At 32.1% G+C, this 20,186-nt stretch overlaps 2 protein-coding genes across 2 annotated transcripts; both read left to right on the top strand.

Annotated features, from left to right (window-relative positions):
- The first annotated feature begins 865 nt into the window (after positions 1 to 865).
- LOC134694440 (myeloperoxidase-like) lies at positions 866 to 11,177 on the top strand. Its single transcript, XM_063555451.1, has 6 exons — positions 866 to 963; positions 4,922 to 5,059; positions 5,759 to 5,938; positions 6,864 to 6,906; positions 7,961 to 8,064; positions 11,116 to 11,177. The coding sequence occupies exons 1-6, from the start codon at positions 894 to 896 to the stop codon at positions 11,175 to 11,177; spliced, it is 597 nt and encodes a 198-aa protein (XP_063411521.1). The 5' UTR covers positions 866 to 893.
- Positions 11,178 to 13,759: 2,582 nt separating this feature from the next.
- On the top strand, positions 13,760 to 19,999 carry LOC134694827 (chorion peroxidase-like). The gene is made up of 5 exons (XM_063555890.1): positions 13,760 to 14,253; positions 14,882 to 15,082; positions 16,155 to 16,321; positions 17,942 to 18,050; positions 19,655 to 19,999. The coding sequence occupies exons 1-5, from the start codon at positions 13,778 to 13,780 to the stop codon at positions 19,731 to 19,733; spliced, it is 1,032 nt and encodes a 343-aa protein (XP_063411960.1). The 5' UTR covers positions 13,760 to 13,777; the 3' UTR covers positions 19,734 to 19,999.
- The last annotated feature ends 187 nt before the right edge of the window (positions 20,000 to 20,186 follow it).

The raw sequence follows: 20,186 nt of genomic DNA on the forward strand, positions 1-20,186 counted from the left end.
CAGTACGCAAGACGCGCGTTTCGTATACATAAGACTCATCAGTGACGCTCATATCAAAATATTTATAAAGCCAAACAAGTACGAAGTTGAAGAGCATTGAGGATCCACAATTCCAATAAGTTTTGCCAAATACGGCTAAGGTAACCTATTCCTGGGATAAGAAAATTCTTAGCTTTTTGAAAATTCAAAGTTTTATATCAGGAAATTCATAAAAATGACCACATAATTGATATTCATGTCAACACCGAAGTGCTGACTACTGGGCTGGTGATATCAAACACTGGTACAACTTAAAAAGTAAAATAAGGAAATGTACCTTGATTAAAATAGAATCCCTCTAGATTTTAACAGACAAATACCTAAGATTAAGGTAAAAAGTCCATTTCCAGGACAAGTCAGGAATATGACTGTTGTTATCCATTTGTTTGATGTGTTTGAGCTTTTGATTTTGCCATTTGATTAGGGACTTTCCGTTTTGAAATTTCCTCAGAGTTCAGTATTTTGTGTGATTTTACTTTTTTCCAACTATTTTTCAGTTTTTAAAATGACCTTTTACTTAAGCATAAATGTTTCATACCAATTATATTTTAAACAGTCTTTGGTGTCCCATATAATAAGAAATAGATTTAAATTTAAAAATGTAAATAAATAAATACCGGACATAAATGCAAACGGAAAATAAAATTTTGGTAAAACAATGATTTAAAAACAGTGGTATTGTGATAATCATTACGTCCGTGATATCAGGGAAGTGTCAAAATTTTTACTGATTGGTTTAAATATAATGTGATAAGGATTACCATTACAAAAAAAAAATGTATAAAAGTCCAAAAAGCCATGTTCGCACCAACAATCTTCAGTTTGGGACAACATATTTAACAAAGTATAGAACAATGAAAAATACACTTAGTCTGAGCATTACTATAATATTTGTATACATTTTGCAAGAAACAGATTCGCAAGGTATGTCATTTAGTAAAACTAAAGTTTTTTGGCTGTTTCATATTTTGAATGTACTAGAAAATAGATGTGATAATTGTCTCTTACTTTTGCATCACTGTAAATGGATGCCAGTTACAAAAATGTATGTATTTGCCGTTTCAGAATCTAATGCATCCTACAATGTAGGTAATATTTTCAAAAGTGTACACCAATTAAAACGTCCCGATTGGTTAACCATGACAACTAGTAACAATATATTCTATTTGGGGTCAATAAATGAACTCAAATGGACTTTCTATTTCAATATTATATTCAGTACAAATATAAGGATACTTACAACCGCCTTAATGAAGTAAACATATCATTTAATGTTTAAAGTTGAGGTAAAAAAAAGTTTATCCTTTTATAGCAAAAATAAGTCAACACCCCGTAGCCGGTGATACAGTGATTGTTGTTTGATGTCTGTCATGTTAATGTTTGTTTCTTGTTTAAACATAAATCATTCCGTTGGTTTACTCGTGTACTCGTCAAGGCATTTTATTGCTTTATAGCTGACCATACGGTATGGGGTGTTGTTAATTGATGAATGCCATAGAATGACTAATATTTGCCTACAGCCATGTAATTGGACCTCATAGGATAGTTATTTCATTAGCAATACCACTTTATTTTTACATTGGTGTGCATAAAATCCGAATCGCCTGAACCATAGAAAAAATTACCTTTACCCTATGCTTCAATATGAAGTGCTTCTTTCACATGGTATGTACCACCTGACATATTATGGAAAATCCTTTCATGAAGTTAGACGGACTATTTTTGGCAAATTAAAACTATGAAACGGGCAATTGAACTGTAGTTTATCGATGTTATCGAAGCAAAGTAAAGGTAGCAGACAAAACTTGAACTTTAAAAGGCGCGAGACTGTGTGCTTTGACAGCACAGGTATCTACTGCTATTTATGCACCATCCGCCATTCGAATGAACACTGAGTTTGATGTCACAATCGATAAAATGTCAAAGACGACTTATCTGCAGGTATCCGATTTCTGATTTCTGATTTTCTGTGTTTTGACGCCACTTTTAGGCACCGCTTTTGAGCTATTTCGTGGCGGCCAGTTTTAATTGGTGGAGGAAGCTGGAGAAAACTACCGACCATCGATAAGAAAACTGACAATCCTAGTCAATTAAGATTGGAGTCGAATGTACCTGCACGAGCGGGGTTCGAAATCACAACCTCAGTGTTACGGACGCCACTTTTAAGCACCGCTTTTGAGCTATTTCGTGGCTGCCAGTTTTAATTGGTGGAGGAAAAGCTGGAATGGCCGGAGAAAATTACCGACCATCGATAGGAAAACTGACAATTCTAGTTAATTTAGATTGAAGTCGAGTGCACCTGCACGAGCGGGGTTTGAGGCTCAGGTGTTCCTCATGTGTTTTTACATTTATGTGTTACTGGCTAGTGATTACAGTAGTAACTACTTCGACCACTCGGCCACCGAACCCCCTATCTGGTATCCGAAGAACTAAAACTGCAAAAGACATGTCGATAGTGAGTTGAGACTAAGACATCAAGTATTTCTAGTCAGATACGACATATAAAGTTTGGTGTTATATTTTTTGAATTAAAAATGTGGTATGATTTGATAAAGGTTACAATTGATTACATTCGTTTGATGTGAGCTTTTTATTTTGCCTTTTGATAAGGGACATTCCGTTTTCAATTTTCCTCGGCGTTCAGTGTTTTATTTTTTCAATGTTTTACTCTTTATTGGAAGCAGGCGATTGACTCTTTACATGTCTACTCTACCGGACCATTTATAAAATAACAGTTTTTATGAATGCTCGTATAATCCGAATTGCAATTTTTACTTTAAACAAAAATTCCCTTTTTATGTATGAATAAAATGAATTTCGGGGAATATGTCAATAGGACAGCAACACGAGGAAGTTAAAGGTCACCAGGAGGTCAACATAGCCATATTCTGTCTAACAAAACATAAACGGAAAGTCCCTAATTAGTGGCAAAACCAAAAGCTTACATCAAACGAATGATGAGTTTATTCACAAAATGCGTTTACGGTAAATTCTCTCATGCCAAGATTTACAATTGAAAGGAATAATACAGATAAGAATTTATATTCAGTGTGTCATGTAAATGACAACAAGAAACACTCTTGCTTACATGTACATCATACAACATAAATGTTTTAAGTAAGTTAAAGGTAATAATCTTGTACATTAACATAAGTTTTCATGTTGTGAATCGAAAATGCCTAGTGCAAGACATCAGAAAGTAAAACAAGCCAAACTCTCTTATTTTCATTTTTTACAATCTACACGTGAAGCATATTATTGATCCAACCAAAACGAAAAAAAAAAAAAAACCAAGGAAGATATATTTAGTATATTCGCAATATAAATTTCAAAATAAAAGACATGCGTAACTATTAAGATAATTAAACATCTGTCACATTTTCAAGTTTTCAGTCCTTTTTCTTGAAACATGATTCGCCGTTTTATAAAAGACAGATAATTGAGTCCCTGATAATTTGACAGTCTTGGGTATCTATATATTTTTGTCTTCTTTCAATAAAAAATAAAATGATAACTTCTAAACCTTTTGGTAAATCCGTTGAAATAACGCAATAATCATGCAACGTTTTAAATCCTGAAGACCAACGATATGGTGTTTACCACCTATCAGGGTTAAAGACCACATGTTTTTTTAATAATCGTTGCTGAAAACTTGTCTCAATATCCGGTAACATATATAACAGGAAATAATAGAATGGTACCTTCTTCTTCATAACCTTTTGCTAAATTCTATATAGTACGCAATGACCATTTAACGTTTCAAATCCCGCTGATCAACGATATTGTGTTTAATACCTTCAGGGTCAAAGCACGCATATTTTATGATTAATTTTGGTGAAAAGATGTCTCAATATCCGGTAATATATAAAGACAATAATAGTGCATTGACTTGACATATCAAGGATATAAGGATGAGGCTTAGAAGCGGGGAAATGCGAGGCTGTGCCGAGCTATTTCCCCGTTTCGGGCCGAATCCTTATATCTTTGATATGTCAAGTCAATACACTATTATTGTCCTTATACTGCAATCTAAAACAATATTTCCAATGGTTGTTTAATGCGTTAAGTTTATTTATTTGATTTAAATATTGGGGAAAATCCCCTTTAAAAAGGCCTCATATCATGCTCGTGGAGAAATATACAACACAATGAAATGTACATATTTACCTGTTGAAACTTACACCCGATGGTGAACTAAATCGTTTGAGTCTGGACTCAACCATAAGCATGAAAGATAATAATTTATAGGTTGCAAACAAAAAATAATAAAAAATGAAATATGTTTATTTCCAATAATTGCAAATAAAACAAGGTTGAGTCGATCCACGCATCGTTGTATGCAGTGGAAACAAGAACAGGTTGAAGAGGTCGTATGAATAATTAAATATTATTTCGGCATTTTCTATTTAAATATTCATTAGGAAAAGTGATATCGGGTCAGTGACTGTATATGACATAGAAATATACAGTCCACGCATTTTGATTGCTCAAATAGAACGAGTGCAGTATAAATACTTATATGTGTTAGTGTATATTATATTGTAAGACTTACATCACGTATTTTCATTTTACTGATGATTTCAATGGTTATCAGTTACTTTTGTAACAGAGATAGAAGGATAATAAAGAGTACAACTCGGGAAAAAGTCAAAGTGACATAACCGTCATCCCTAAGGAAAACTTACAATGCATCTTAAAAGAGAAAATATAACGCAAAGACAAACAAGTTCAAGAACACTCCGCATACAACTTGAATTGAACAGCGGAAACCAAAACAAATAGGAAATTATATAATAACTTACTCGTACTCCATATACAGAATGAAGGGACCAATTCTTCTCCTCATCTAAAAAACTTCTTTTTCATCTCTTTTCAAATACAGCGTGTGACGCCGAGGCTAAGTACAGAACAATTGATGGAGCATGTAACAACCTATACAACCAAGGAATTGGGAAATCTAACACTTTGTTTGAAAGATGTATAGATGGAAATGGGAACAAAATATTTGACTATGCAGATGGTAAGAACATCATTCCTATTTTTGTTATACGGTATTTTTGATATTTCGGTTTTTAATGCTCTTCAATTTCATATTTGTTTGGTGTTTAAATTATTTTGTTTCCAGCGCCACTGATGATTTCTATGCTGACGAAACGCAAGTGTGGCGTTTTAGTTTAAAAACCTGGCGTCTTTGATAATTTTGAATCATCATTTTCATCATTCAGATAAAATGTCGTAAATAGTACACATTTGGTTAACACAGCAATAATATGTTTTTTTACAATAGATCGTAGACCTTAACGTAGTATAAAACGATAGTTCTGTTTGTATACTTTTAGTTGTCAAATTGTCACCGACAAACAAGTGGTCAAAATGATTTAGAAATTTCCATCAATCGATTGTCGTTGCAAAAGTTTTGCAATGTTGAATCGTCAATAGATATAGAGTATCTTGATTAATATTTTTAATAATTATTGTTCCCTATGTATTCCTGAATGATCAACCATTTCAAACTAATGACATGTATGAAATAGCCATGCAATTTTTCTCAATATGTTTTTGGAAAACATCTTCCAATTGACACAGTACTTCATGCCCAAAATTTACTAAGTAATAAATGTTGTTTATCTATCATTTGAAATCATCTGAAACTTCCAAAAAAATCAAAACTGTTACAACAATTTCCAAAATACAATGTGTCGAATTGTACATGTTGTAGGTTCAGGCTCACCACGAGCAGCAAAGAATGGTGATAAATTACCAAACGCCCGTTTGGTATCACAAGCAATAATGGACCAAGGATTAGGACCACCAATGCAGAGTGATCGAACCAGATCTGCACAAGTAGTATCATATGGGCAATCTTTATCCCACGAAGTCATGCAAACGGAGATACCACGTAAGAATTTATAATAGATCTATAGGTATCGTCGTCATATTTTATCTCAAATGTTTGATGACAAGCCGCAATTGTGTTCTTTTTCTTTGAAACGATCACATTTGTCACGGGAAATTATCTAGTCATCGATATCATTTTGCTATTTTCTTTGAAAAGAGAAAAACAGCTATCGATACACCTAATCGCTTTTTCGTCCAATCCTGGAAAAACAGTTACTTAGAAAACTTCCTGTTGAGGTCAAGTGGCGTAAAGATGTTTTTAAACACGAAATCATTTTTTTTTAAAAGTTAATGACTAATTTCTAAAACATTAAATAATTTGAGTACATTTAGTTTAAAATGTCATCGTTTATGAAAGAAAAAAGGAACCAATATTAAGTGGATGAAAAATTAAGAGAGAGTTATTCCACGCCAAATTTTCAATGGCAGGTATCTCTAAAACAAGCACACGGACCCTTAATTTTTCGCCTTTTTAGTTTCTTTATTTATATATTATCAATTTAAAGCAGTCTTTAAAAAAGCCTTTAATTTTGAAATAGAGTAGCGAACATACTGAAATCATTTTGCAAATTCCACTGATTAATCTGATAACAAAGACTTTTTAATAAGCCTTTTTCGGTTTTGATGATCCGTTACTTTATGTAGCACCCGAGATCTGCTCTGGCGGTTTTTAGTAGTGTTTGTGTTGCTCAGTCTAGTTTCCATGTTGTGATTTGTAGACTGTTGTTTGTTTAGAAACTGACTATGCTTTTTATGTACCTATTGGTCAAAACGCGAATGCCGTTTCTTCGTATTTATACATAAGTGGCTTTTAAATGTTTAAGTTTTAACGTTGAATGTAAAACGAAAAATCGCTCCGGATGCACGAATTTTATAAATGCTCTGATGGACGATTTATATTAATATGAAACTTTTTATTTTCGAAGCATTTCCAGAAAATGACTGCTGTGAAAAACCTCAAATGGATAAGTATGTCAAAATAGTATTTAATGCTGTTGTAAAACACTGTTTTTCTTATGTTTTTATTATCTTTGCGTATGAAGTATTAATTTTTTTTCTTCCATACGTTCTTATTATCTTTGCGTATGAAGTATTTATTGTTTTTCTTCCATACGTTCTTATTATCTTTGCGTTTGAAGTATTCATTTTTTCTACAAACATGTTTCATGTATATATACTGATCTAGCTATGATGAAGTTCAGTTTAATTTGATGATATTGTTACAGCACCCTTCGTCCTTTCCAAAACAGAATTGTGTTATAGCTAAGAAAAGAAAGATATAAAGCATTCAAATGATATACCAAGGACTAAAACGAAAAGGACGAAGAAAAACAATACTAAAATGGTAAAGCATTAACAAACGAGGGACAAATACCAGTCCGTTAAACTACATAGACAATTAACAATTAACGAATGAGCAACAAGAACCGAAGGAAAAACCGGGGAATGAAGCCATGAAGAAAAGATTGCAGCTCCTCTCATGTACTTAACCAAAAAAGTTGAATTATTCACTTCTGGTTGTATAGCTTTTCATGTGTTTATGTCTTACTAGTTAGTGGCTTTCAAATAGTTATGTTTGAATGTTAAGGATGATGATTAATAATAAAAAGCTATTCGTACGCTCGCAACTAACATAGTGCTCGTATTGCTTTCCTGTTTACAAAACTTTATTTTTTTTGAAAAACTAAGGATTTTCTTATCCCAGGCATAGATTACCTTAGCCGTATTTGGCACAACTATTTGGAATTTTGGATCCTCAATGCTCTTCAACTTTTTACTTGTTTGACTTTATAAATATTTTGATATGAGCGTCACTGATGAGTCTTATGTAGACGAAACGCGCATCTGGCGTACTAAATTATAATCCTGGTACCTTTGATAACTAATTATAATCTAATGTTTTATATGGTTGATTATTCTGTATCTTTTACATACATTGAATTCTCAATATAACTTGATAAAGGAAATCTGCTTTAAATTAAGATATCTTAAATAAAAACCAATACTATCTTGTATGTTTCAGTATTGATTTCTGCTTTCCTCTTGAAATTCCCGGTAATGATAAGGTGTTACCACCTGGATGTCTAAATTTTGTAAGAGCCACATCAAGAATGGACGCAGATGGAGGTAAGAAAATCGATAAAAATACCGTTGTTGATGGCTTTTGTCGAGTCAATTTTGAAAAAGATAATCGATTGTTAGTAGCGTCACGTCATGGAGAATATATATCAGGCATGTTCTTGACAAATGTTGATAAAAAATGTTTCCTTCGTTGCTATTGGCGTGCATTATTTTTTACATAAACATTTGATATTTGTCCATCGGCAATTGAATAATTTGATAGACCTGTTTAAAATATGTATATTTTACTTATATCTAAACAGTACACTAGCAGAGGTACCGAGTAAAAGGAACTAATAGCATTAACGGTACAAACTATAATATAATATTATAGTCATGTCATGTTATTTTTATTCACCATTGATACAAATGGAAAGAACTTTAGTATATTTGTTTTTGTCCATGTTGAAAGCTTTCACTTTAATTTAATTTGATTTTTACTTCAAAGGAGTAATTCCGGTAAGGGCCGATTTTGGCCTCAAATTTCAGGTTCATCTAACGAAAGTTATTGGACACTTTTTAAACACTTAAGTGTCGATTTCAATTGATTCGATTAGTTTATGTGAAAGATTTTAACTGATTTAGTCATTAAAAAAGCTCTGATTCAAGCTTAAATATGAAAAATCTATCAAATATGCCAAAAAACGTCACTTTTCAGATGGTTTTTGTCAAAAATGAAAGTGGCCGCATCCGTGTTCATCCTCAACCTTTATATATGTTTTGTATTATCATCAAATACAACTTACATTTCAATATATGAATGAACACGAATGCGGCCACTTTCATTTTAGACGGAAACCGTCTAAAAATTAACCAAAATGCTAAAATCTTGAAAACTTCAGTAATTTAGCATGACTTAATAATGCTAGAACGCGATATTTGTGCATTGTACTGTCAAAAACAGCTCATATTTATGTAGCAGAAGCATTTTACTTTCCAAAATATAGCTTAAAGATAACAATTTCACAATTTTATAATACTGCTATATTTTGGGGCCAAAAAGGGGTCTTACTGAACCTACTCCTTTGATTTTAGACACTCAACTTTCAGTATACTATACATGTACAGACTGTCAGTTGTGTGATTAGTGATTTACAACCCAATTTTGACCCCAGCGTTTTAATTTGGTAAAACACAACAAGTAGCAAATAGCAATTCAGATAGCGCTAAAAACTAAGTCTTGATATACGTGTAAAATTAACGTATTTATATAATAGTGTCTTTTTAAAAATAAAATCAGAGATAGAAATTTTGAATTTGTACGTATGATGAGTGGATTGGGTAACTTTCTACAAAGATCGGCTTGAATAAAAAGGACAGTGTAGACGTATTGATTTCTCTTTGAAACCAACATTTCATCTTATTACGTTAAACTAAATGACAGCTCTATAAAACGTTCTAATTAATATAATGGGTGGTTTCTTTAAAAAGGAATGACTCATCCTTCCTCATTGGGTGAAGGTAATCTAAAAACATCACGCAAAATATAAGAAATTAATTTCAAAGTAGTTATTCGAGATTTTACTTTTGTTCAGGACTATTGTGCATCTTTTTGTTCTATATATGTGGCATAATAAAAAGAATACAGTATTTTTGTTTTGTTGTGCGTATTTCAATTTTGATAAGAACAAAGTTTTTTTGAAAAATAAAAAAAACAACCTATTTTTGACATTAAATGGGTGAGAGATACGGCTCAGTTCAGTAATCATCAAAATCAATATTTTTTTTAATTTTCGCTTAGATAGGGTTTGGGAGTAACATTATTGAAATTGATTAAATATCTTTGTGTGTATTGTGAAAGTACTAGTATTTGTGAGTACCAATTTTCGTGGTTAGAGCAAAAGCTATATGTTTGCGGGTTCTTAATTTCTTGGAATTTAGTTTTGGTTTCTTTAATGATTAAATTGGTAAAATCCTCTCTGAAGTTTTGAATAAAGATCATAGCGTTTTTGCTTATATTCGATGTATTTTAAAGATTAAAGTAACATCGTATCCATGTAGTCAAACCTACTCGGGGATATTTCCATCTATGTAATGATTTTGACAACAGTTGTTATATTTCATTGGACACTTAAATTATGTGGATAAGGCAATCCACAAAACCACGTAAATTGATACTCCACGAATGAAATTACTTTCACATGCAGTATTTAGTGAACTTAAGAATTTCAATATAAAAATAAGTAGATGCCATTGAGACAACATTACTATCCACCAAAGTTCAAATAAAGTGGATTTTAGCAATTATAGGAAAGTCACATTCAACCATGTGAAAAACTTATACCATAAAGTCGGCCGTGAAAGGCCCTGACATGAAAAATATTTAATAATTAAATTGATAGAACTTACGGCCTAATTTATAACAAAACAATTTACGAAAAAAAGTTATGATAGACATGGACCAACGACAACCACTGAACTACATGATCCTGACTAGGACATGCACATTAAGAATGTATCAGGGTTAATAAGGTTCATAAATGTTTCTCGTTTCTCGTTTGTCATATAAATTAGACCGTTGTTTTTCTTTTTTAAATGGTTTTACGCTAGTAAGTTTTGGGGCCCTTTATAGATTGCTAGTCGGTCTGAGCCAAGGCTCCGTGTTGAAGGCCGTACTTTGACATATAATGGTTTACTTCTTACTAGTTGTGACCTGGATAGAGAGTTTTCTCATTGGCACTCATGCATACTACATCTTCTATATCTATTTACACATTTTTGCGAGAGTTCAACTCTCTAACTTACCCCGGTCAGTGTTGTTATTATAACCCAACAGAAGAACAAACAATAAAAATAAGTTGACAAGGGTTTAACTTATCAGTTGGAAAGTTTGACTCCGTCGGTAAATACTTAATAGTATGATAACATGAATAGTTTCACATTACCGTCTACAGATGAAGCAAATCAAGGTATTTTTACTTATGGAAAGAAATCTAGGTTTCAAGAGAACATTTAAAAAGCAATATGATGATTGACCGATATTTACCTTTTTTTTTATTTTCAATAGGAAATGCTACATGTTCCCTTCTTTTTTTATGCATTTTATTAATATTGTAGTAAGACAACAGATAAACCTTGCAACACCCTTCGTAGATGCCAGCACTGTATATGGGAGTTGAACGAAATTCTGCGTGTTCCTTATAGCTGTGAGTGTTTTATTGTAAATATTTACAGCAGTGACGACATGAAAATTTATCGATCAGTTCTTTGCTAATCAAATTTCAATATCATTTCAAATACTGAGTATTATTTCCTAGCATCGATGGCCTCAGCCAAAAATAACACACATTTTGAGTTTTATGATCTTTAAAAAGATGGTTGAAAGATTTCAAAGGGAAATTAGGACTCATAAAGCGATAACAAACGCGCAACGCTTTGGCCAAAAAAAAATTAAAAAAAAACAACAAACGAAAATCGATGAAAAGACAAATAACACTACAGCATAGAAAACTAAAGACAAATTTAGAAAAACGGTTGATCTAAGGGGTCAGGAAAGATTAGAAGATTTAATTTACATATGGCATAAGTCGTATTGATCATGTAAGAACACATTTGGAGATAAGTCTCGTTCAGTGATTAGAATAACTAGAACATGTCCGTCGTCATCTATGAAGATATTTCAACAACCGTAACTAACATGTCTCCTACTTTTACAAGTCGATCACGTCGAAGAGTCTTAGGTAGAAGAAACTTGCGTCTGTCAGGCTTACTAAATTATTAGCATGCTATCTTTGATGACGTTTTGGAACTCCACTAGCTGAAACAACCAGTCTTTTTGTATTTTTGCTCACAAAGGGGGCTTAAAGTGTAACCCTTGAAAGTTCTTCCATCTTTCTCTCCGTCCGTCCATCCATCCGTCCTATTTTCGTTTCAGCACTCAAAATCAAGTGTACATCATTTAAATTATATGAAACTCATTCCCAATGCTCAGAACCACAACACGTAGACAGAGTTCGAATTTGGGTTGTGAGTCTTTATCGTTCTAGAGTTATTGCCCTTGTTAATTTGGAAAATTACAAAGCTTAATCGGGAACATTCGTGTCCTCATTTTTCTGTTATTTGATGCATATTTGTACTGTTGAGACATGTTCATGCACTGCTGGAGACATGTTCTTTTGAAGTTCCTCAGTTTTTACCCTGACTTTTACTTTATTAACGAATGCATTAATATGAACATCTGTTAACTACAAGTGCCTCTTAATTGATATCCACAATGAATTTGGAGGTATTTAGGTTATCCAAACCAATGTTCATTTAATCAATTTCAATTTCAATTAAATTTATTTGAAATGTATTTACTGTATGTATTTGAATACATTCATTTTTTTCATAGAGGCAAATGATCTCTTTATTTGAATCTCTTTACACAATATCTATTTCAGATTTGCTGAAAACCGACAACAACCTTTTACCAACACCACCTGGAGTGAATATTTGTTTTGACCCTGTTAAACCAAACAGATGTCCAGTTGCAGGTAGCTGGAGATTACAGTGTTTTAAATTTAAAATGTTATTGCATATATATAGACTGTGGTTTATGATGAGTTTATTTGAATATTTGAATTCAACCCGCAAGCTACCCATACGTCTTTCCGAACATAGAAACACGCCATTAGTTGTCTTTAGTTAAATCGTGATGGTTTCATTTGCATGGAAATTTGGCAAACTTTTGATAGTATAAATTAAAATAACAAAAATACGTAACTTCAAGGCAACATCAAAAGCTCAAATCCATCTAACGAATGGAAAACAACTGTCTTATTCCTGACTTAGTACAGGCATTTCTTTATTTAGAAAACGGTGGATAAGCTAGCTGAACCTCTTGCTTTTAAGACAGAAGCATACAAATGCATTATATTGACAACAATGTGTGAGCAGAAATATAAGAGGTAAACAAGTAAAAAAAATACGGTACAGCAGTCAACATTGTCTTTATTTTCACCATCCTAGACTCAGCGTGACTTGATTACTTTCCCTTTTACGTACATTTATATCTTTAACTAACACAACATATATCAACGCTATCTAAGACATATCTAATTTAACCATTAGCCTTTAAGATCATTTATGCATAAATGTAAGATAATCGTTGTGAATTACTTGGTCTTGACAGATTTTAAGCTTTTAAAAAGATAGTTGCTAGCTTAATGTAACCAGCATGTGAAAATAATTCAACTATGTATACCAACATCTAGTTTCAGTAATTTGTGTCATCGTCTATCTTTTTGTCGAAATAAGATTGATATCGAAGTAATCTCTCACCTGTTCCATTAGTTTCATAAATCTTTTGATGTATGCATTCAATTATCACTATTTCTGGTTGAGATTTATTTCCCCGAGGGTATCACAAGCCCTATAGTCAGCACTTTTTGTTTTGTGCTTACATGAATTGTCATTGATATGGTTAAACTTATAAATTTACTGTTTACACATTTTTGAATTTTTTGAAATACTAAGGCTTTTCTACCTCAGCCGTAGATTACCTTAGCTGTATTTGGCAAAACTTTTAGGAATTTTGGTCTTCAATGCTCTTCAACTTCGTAATTTATTTGGCCTTTATTAACTTTTTTTTGGATTCAAGCGTCACTGATGAGTCTTTTGTAGACGAAACGCGTTTGGCGTATATACTCAATTAAGTCCTGATATCTATGATGAGTTTATTTCTAAAAAATAAGTAAATAACTACATTTTAGGCGACAGTCGAGTATCGGAGTCACCAATGCTTAGTGTTCAGCATTCAGTTTGGCTTAGGGAACATAACCGTATTGCTACAGAACTGCACACACTTAACCCACATTGGAATCACGAAACTGTTTACCAAGAAGCCCGAAAAATAACTATAGCTATGCTTCAACAGATCACTTATAACGACTTTTTACCTATAATTCTTGGTCAGACGACAATGGACAGATTTAAATTATTCTCGCGAGATGTTAATGACGGTGTATTTGATGATTCATATGACCCTATGGTCAATCCACAAATACTTGATTCGGTCAACGTTGCAGCACATCGCTATGGTCACTCTCAACTTACAAACAAGCAAAACTTCGTGGACGAAGGTTGCAACACAGTGACTGTCAATTATTTGAAAGACACGTTTGAAAGTCCGCGACTTGTTCAACAAAACAATGGTGCAAATATTCCATTTCTAGCTAGACATTTAGCTTGTACAGCCAGTAATAAGATTGACAAGTAAGTGCATTTATATTTTGATTTGATGTTTTGTGTTTTAACGCCACTTTCAAGCACCGCTTTTGGACTATTTCGTGGCGACCAGATTTTATTGGTGGAGGAAGCCCGAGTACTCAGAGAAAACCACCGACATTCGATAATAAAACTGACAATTTTAGTCAATTAAGATTGTAGTCGAGTGCACCCGTACGATCTGGGTTCGAACTCGAACTCGAATCCTCAGTGTTGACTGGCTAGTGATAACAATAGTAACTACTTAGACCACTCTGCCACCGAGACCCATAAGCGTAAATAAAAATAAGAAAATGTGGTAGAAGTGCCAATTAAACAACTCTACATTCAAGTCACAATGTGTGAGACATGAACATTATTTATAAGTAAAAAAAAGGAAAGATATGCTTGTAACTACTTATCTTTCAGAAATTTCATTTCATGGATTAGGAAATTGCAAAAATGGATTTCTTCTAATATTTATAATATAAATTCCAATGTGAAAGGTTAACAGAAGCATAGAGCATGTCATGACAGACGTTTTTTCTCAATGAGAGAAGATAAGATTTGTTATAATTACAATCGCTTTTATTATTGGTAAAAAATAACAATGTGATAATGTAGTATTTCCTTACAGCTTTATTGTCGATGGAATGCGTGATTTTTTACTCCGTTTACCAGAAGCACCGGGATCTGATATTGTCGCCAGGAACTTACAGAGAGGGAGGGAACAAGGAGTATCGGGATACAACACATGGCGGGAAATTTGTGGTCTCGAACCTATCAAATCATTTGACAAATTTGGAAAGTTTGGGAACGCACTTAAGGAACTATACAAGTAAGCATAAACTGAAGATAATGTCCTCTTAATCGTTTGGTTACGTATTTTATGTTTTATAATATTTCTCGTTAGTTTTTTTGTGTTGTACATCGTCTTATAGCCTTGTAACCTATTTTTGTTTATCTAATTTCAGTCAATATATTGGCATAAACTGTTTTGTAATTCCATAACTTGAATTTCGGTTGTTTTACCGCTATATGATGAGAAAAAACATAACCAAAATTTAGACCACCACACTGTTCATAATGGGAGACTACTGTAGTTTACCAACAATTCATTTTTAGTCCTGAAATAGTCAAATCACTTGTGAAAGGGAGATAACTCTTCATATTCAAATCATTAAAGGCATAGGACATTCGTCAGTTTGAAAATATTAAAACTCTCGAATGGGAAAGCACAAAAGGAAGTATGTTTCTATTTTATATTTTGTCAATCCAAACAAAACATGACAATCCGGACTTCAGAAATTTTCTGACGCTGGTAACAAACAAAATTAAATAAACTACGATTCCTTTTTTTTACCGCAAAGTATTAACTTTAAAGGCTTTTTATTACCCTATACTGTGAATTTTTGTATGTGATTGGCTTAAAAGTATGTCGTATAAGTGTATACGAGAATTAAATTCAGCACATTTATTTGTAATATTGTTGTATATATTTAAAGAAAAATACTTTTCTATGCAAGAAGCATTATAAATGACAGAAATGATACACTTACCTATTGCACATTTATTAATTATGATACACTAATTATAAATTAATTTATCATTTTTTGGCGAAATTTTGTCCAAACTGTTTTACAACGTTTTATTAATTAAATAGCATAGGTGTCACCAATCGGCTCAATCCTACAACTTTCTGTCATATTCCTGATTTAATACAAGCAATTTCTTATTTAGAAAAGGGTGGATTAAACCTGGTTTTACAGCTAGTTAAATATCTCACTTGTATCAAGTTGAATCAAATCCCATTATACTGACAACTATTTCTACAATATGAACAGTATCTTGATTTTATTTCGTTTGATTCCAAACAGATATTTCTGTAGAATAATCTTCATTTATTTCAGTGAACCCGATGACGTAGATTTATTTATTGGGGCAATGCTAGAAAAAGACGCAGGTTTCAATGTTGGACCTACGTTTCAGTGTTTATTAGGAATGCAATATCAACGAATCAAACGTGGTGACAGGTTCTGGTACGAGCGGCCATGCGAGATATTTTCCTTTACAGAAGGTAAACGTTATGACATTTCTTAATGATTTCTAAAATTTTACAATTGTTAATAGCGTGTAAATGCACACACCCGGAAAATAATATTATTAATTTATCCATGCATACTATTCAATATATATGTATCCGGCTTATAATGGAATTGTTATGGGCGAAATGGTTTTATTTGATACATCGCCCATTTAACTTAAAAAATCTCGTCATCTAAAGAGCAATATCCAATTACAAAGTTATATATATATATATACAATATTTGGTAAATGTAAGAAAAATATCAACTTTTTTGTATGAGGTCGAGAAACTGGGGAAGGGCGAGATTATACAGAGCCAGTCCCCAGTTTTGTGCCGAGTACAAAAAACTTTATATTTTTCTCTGACATTGACCTAATATTGTTTTTATACTGCACCTCAAATAAATAAATTGATAGCTTTTTGGATTGTAACATGAATTTCACACTTTTTTTCATCCTTTAATGCACCTCTGATTGTGGAAAAAGTGTTCCATGATAAAATTGACATTGCACAAAATATAGTTATGTTACTATATATTTAGGAAATAAACACAACTAGTTGCAATATAAATATATGTATGTATTATTGGTTTAACATGTACAACACGTAAGTAAACTATAAATCATATATCTTCTCCTGGCATCTATTGCATAAAGTCCTATTTTATTGTTTTGTTTTTTGACTGATCTATATACTCTTGAAATATTGCGTCGTTCAATGTTAAACATTTGGCAATTGTTATATGGAAAAATAATCTTATTTTTTTTAGAAGACACATTTAACTGAAATTAATGCAACACACCTACGTTTTCTGTGGACAAAGCAAGAAACATATCATTCAAACCGTACCAGCTACTTGTTTCTCAAAAGTAAAATCACAAAAATATTGAAGTCCAAGGAAAATTCAAAACGGAAAATCCCTAATCAAATGGCAAAATCAAATGATAAAACACATCAAACGAATGGATAACAACTCTCATATTCCTGACTTGGTACAGGTATTTTCTTATGTAAAAAATGGTGGATTGAACCTGGTTTTATAGCGCTAAACCTATCACTTGTATGACAGTCGCATAACATTCCATTATATTTTAAACGATGCGTGAGCAAAACAGACATAATAGGTAAAGTTGTTAAAATAGGGGTGCAGCAATCATCACTGTGTCACAATCTCAATTAGAACAAAAACAAAGAAATATTCAAAATCAAAACCACTGGAATAATATTCAATGTTGTGCATTTTGAAACATCTAATATTTGTATCAGTAATTAAATTCATCTTTTATACTTGTTAAAAGCATTGCGTTAACAGATGTTGGTAATTCTTCATTGATGTTCATCCGAGGAATAATGACATTCTTCATTCATTTTGCGCACAGTTTTGATTATGAAAAAGTCGATATCGTTGTAAGTAATGTATATATTATTAAGCATTTTTTCAAAACAAATAAAATCTTTTGTTGAGTGGTCAATGTTAGGTGTGGTCTGTTCTACTATCGACTATAGATGATACCCGTTATCCTTTTTTATCAAAACAGTCAGCAAAAACACCAACTATTATCTAACTTACTAGACGTGTAAATTATAATTGTACAACATATTTATTTTCAGCGCAACTTAAATCTTTAAAGGAAAACACACGCATATCAAAAATATTTTGTCGTAACCTTGGTATTCATAAAATACAAGAGAATATGTTCCTCCTTCCTAATAGAAAAGGGTAAGTAAATACTGCAGTCATCAGGTTCATATTAAAATAATAACCAAAACACCCACCATTAACATGAGGTTTGGTGAATATTCAAAAGAAACAAACATCACAAATTTAATGTATCTTTTGGTACTGTTAAAATGACCCATTCCATTTGAAATCTTAAAATTACTATAATTAATACAAAACATGAGTATATTCGTGTAATTAAATATAATGAGAACAAAAACATGTATATATGTACAAGCCAGCTGCTAAATTGCTTCAATACGACTAAGGTACACAATCAACACCGATAACAAATTATTACAATTACAATTATTCTGACAAAGCATGCTATAAATGGGATGTTTTTGTCTTAATGGGTCAGCAAAAAAAGTATTAACAAAATTATCGAACTGTAAGGTTAATAAGAAAAATCTATAAAACCTGATAAAACCAAATACTCAGCGAAAGAATGACTATCATATTACTGATTTAGTAAAGGCATTTTCTATTCAATACAATATACAATGTTCAGTATTATAAAGAAAAGGATATAAACTCAGCTTCCTCATTTAAGGAGGCTCGAGGGTACAAAAATTTCAGCAAAATTTTAAACATTATTTTTCATTACAAATTTTATTTCTTACACTATTAGTTGTTACTTTATGATATGGTACAAAAATTCAACAAAAAACATCGATTTGTTTTGGCCCAAGATGACTTTTATAAAAGAGGGACGAAAGATACCAAAGGGACAGTCAAACTCATAAATCTAAAACAAACTGACAACGCCATGGCTAAAAATGAAAAAGACAAACAGACAAACAATAGTACACATGACACAACATAGAAAACCAAAGAATAAACAACACGAACCCCACCAAAAACTAGGGGTGATCTCAGGTGCTCCGGAAGAGTAAGCAGATCCTGCTCCACATGTGGCACCCGTCGTGTTGCTTATGTTATATCAAATCCGGTAAATAGTCTAATTCGGTAGGTCACATTCATGAAAGGGATGGGGATTGTAGTTACGACGTAAGGAACATATCCGATATCATTTGTGAAACGGTTATTCCATAACGGTCAACCAACTCGTGATGGCGTCCGTAAAATGTATCAAAAAGCTTCAAATTATCTCCCTTTGGTGCAAAAAAAGCCATATTTTGCATTTAAATTGAAATATCTTTTTTGGCCTATTGGTGACCTATATTTTTTATCATTTTTTCAAACAAGCTGTACTTAAACTAAAAAATGTAAAATTCTAGCGATTTCGGTAATTTAGTTCTTTTTTCATTTTGATATTAACTATTACTATTTCTTCTATTAGTTCAACAGAAAAAAACACGTTAACAAAAATACATGCTTCTTTCGATGTCAGATTGTGACCTCATATGAACGGTGACCCCATTTTTTTATTATATTTTTCTATTAAGTATATAATAAAGTTCATTTATAGAAAAAAAAAGTAGCGAAATCCTTTATTTAAAAAAAAACCAGCGAGCCCCATTAATCACAGAAACACTGAAACATGACATTATTAAATCATTCTGTCATTCCATATATGTATGTACTTATGTGTTTATCATAGAACGATTAAACAGATTTTATATATTGCGATCTTTTTGTAGGAACAATAGAATCCTTTGTGACGAAATACCAGATATTGATCTCTCCCTTTGGCGCTCTGCAGATGTGGATCTTCGGTAAAATCGTTAACTGTTTATATTTATCGGATAATTAATAAATAGAATGTGTATATTTATTTCATTTATCATAAACTTACTAACAATCATTACAGTTGTTTACAGACGTTTTCATGGTTTTGGAACTTGTCGATTTGCAATATTTTTCACAATATTAAATTGAAAACATAATATTGAGAACATGATATGAATTGGGAGAACATGTTCGTAACAATGATAAATCGAGTTCCAATTAATCAATCATTGTATAAAGTTTTTCCTAATCTTTATTTTTTTTTGCTACTAGCCTAATACTAAATATTCACATTAAATGTATTTCAATATGTATTTTAACTGTATTTGTTTTTTTTTAAACATATCAGTAAAAAACAGCACAAATACGTATATGCACAGCAAAAAAGAGCATACAAAGCAATTAAGGAACAGCGCTTAAATTTATGGTCTTTATCTTAAAGTA

The sequence above is a fragment of the Mytilus trossulus genome, chromosome 13 (genome assembly GCF_036588685.1).
Source record: "Mytilus trossulus isolate FHL-02 chromosome 13, PNRI_Mtr1.1.1.hap1, whole genome shotgun sequence".
Lineage (NCBI taxonomy): Eukaryota > Metazoa > Mollusca > Bivalvia > Mytilida > Mytilidae > Mytilus > Mytilus trossulus.

Excerpts from the sequence above, each read along its gene's own strand:
- LOC134694440 (XM_063555451.1), top strand. The coding sequence starts at position 894 with ATGAAAAATACACTTAGTCTGAGCATTACTATAATATTTGTATACATT. Across the intron at positions 5,060-5,758 it reads AATATTTGACTATGCAGATG|GTTCAGGCTCACCACGAGCA; the intron begins GTAAGAACATCA and ends TACATGTTGTAG. Across the intron at positions 6,907-7,960 it reads GAAAAACCTCAAATGGATAA|TATTGATTTCTGCTTTCCTC; the intron begins GTATGTCAAAAT and ends TGTATGTTTCAG.
- LOC134694827 (XM_063555890.1), top strand. The coding sequence starts at position 13,778 with ATGCTTAGTGTTCAGCATTCAGTTTGGCTTAGGGAACATAACCGTATT. Across the intron at positions 16,322-17,941 it reads GATATTTTCCTTTACAGAAG|CGCAACTTAAATCTTTAAAG; the intron begins GTAAACGTTATG and ends ATTTATTTTCAG. Across the intron at positions 18,051-19,654 it reads CTCCTTCCTAATAGAAAAGG|GAACAATAGAATCCTTTGTG; the intron begins GTAAGTAAATAC and ends ATCTTTTTGTAG.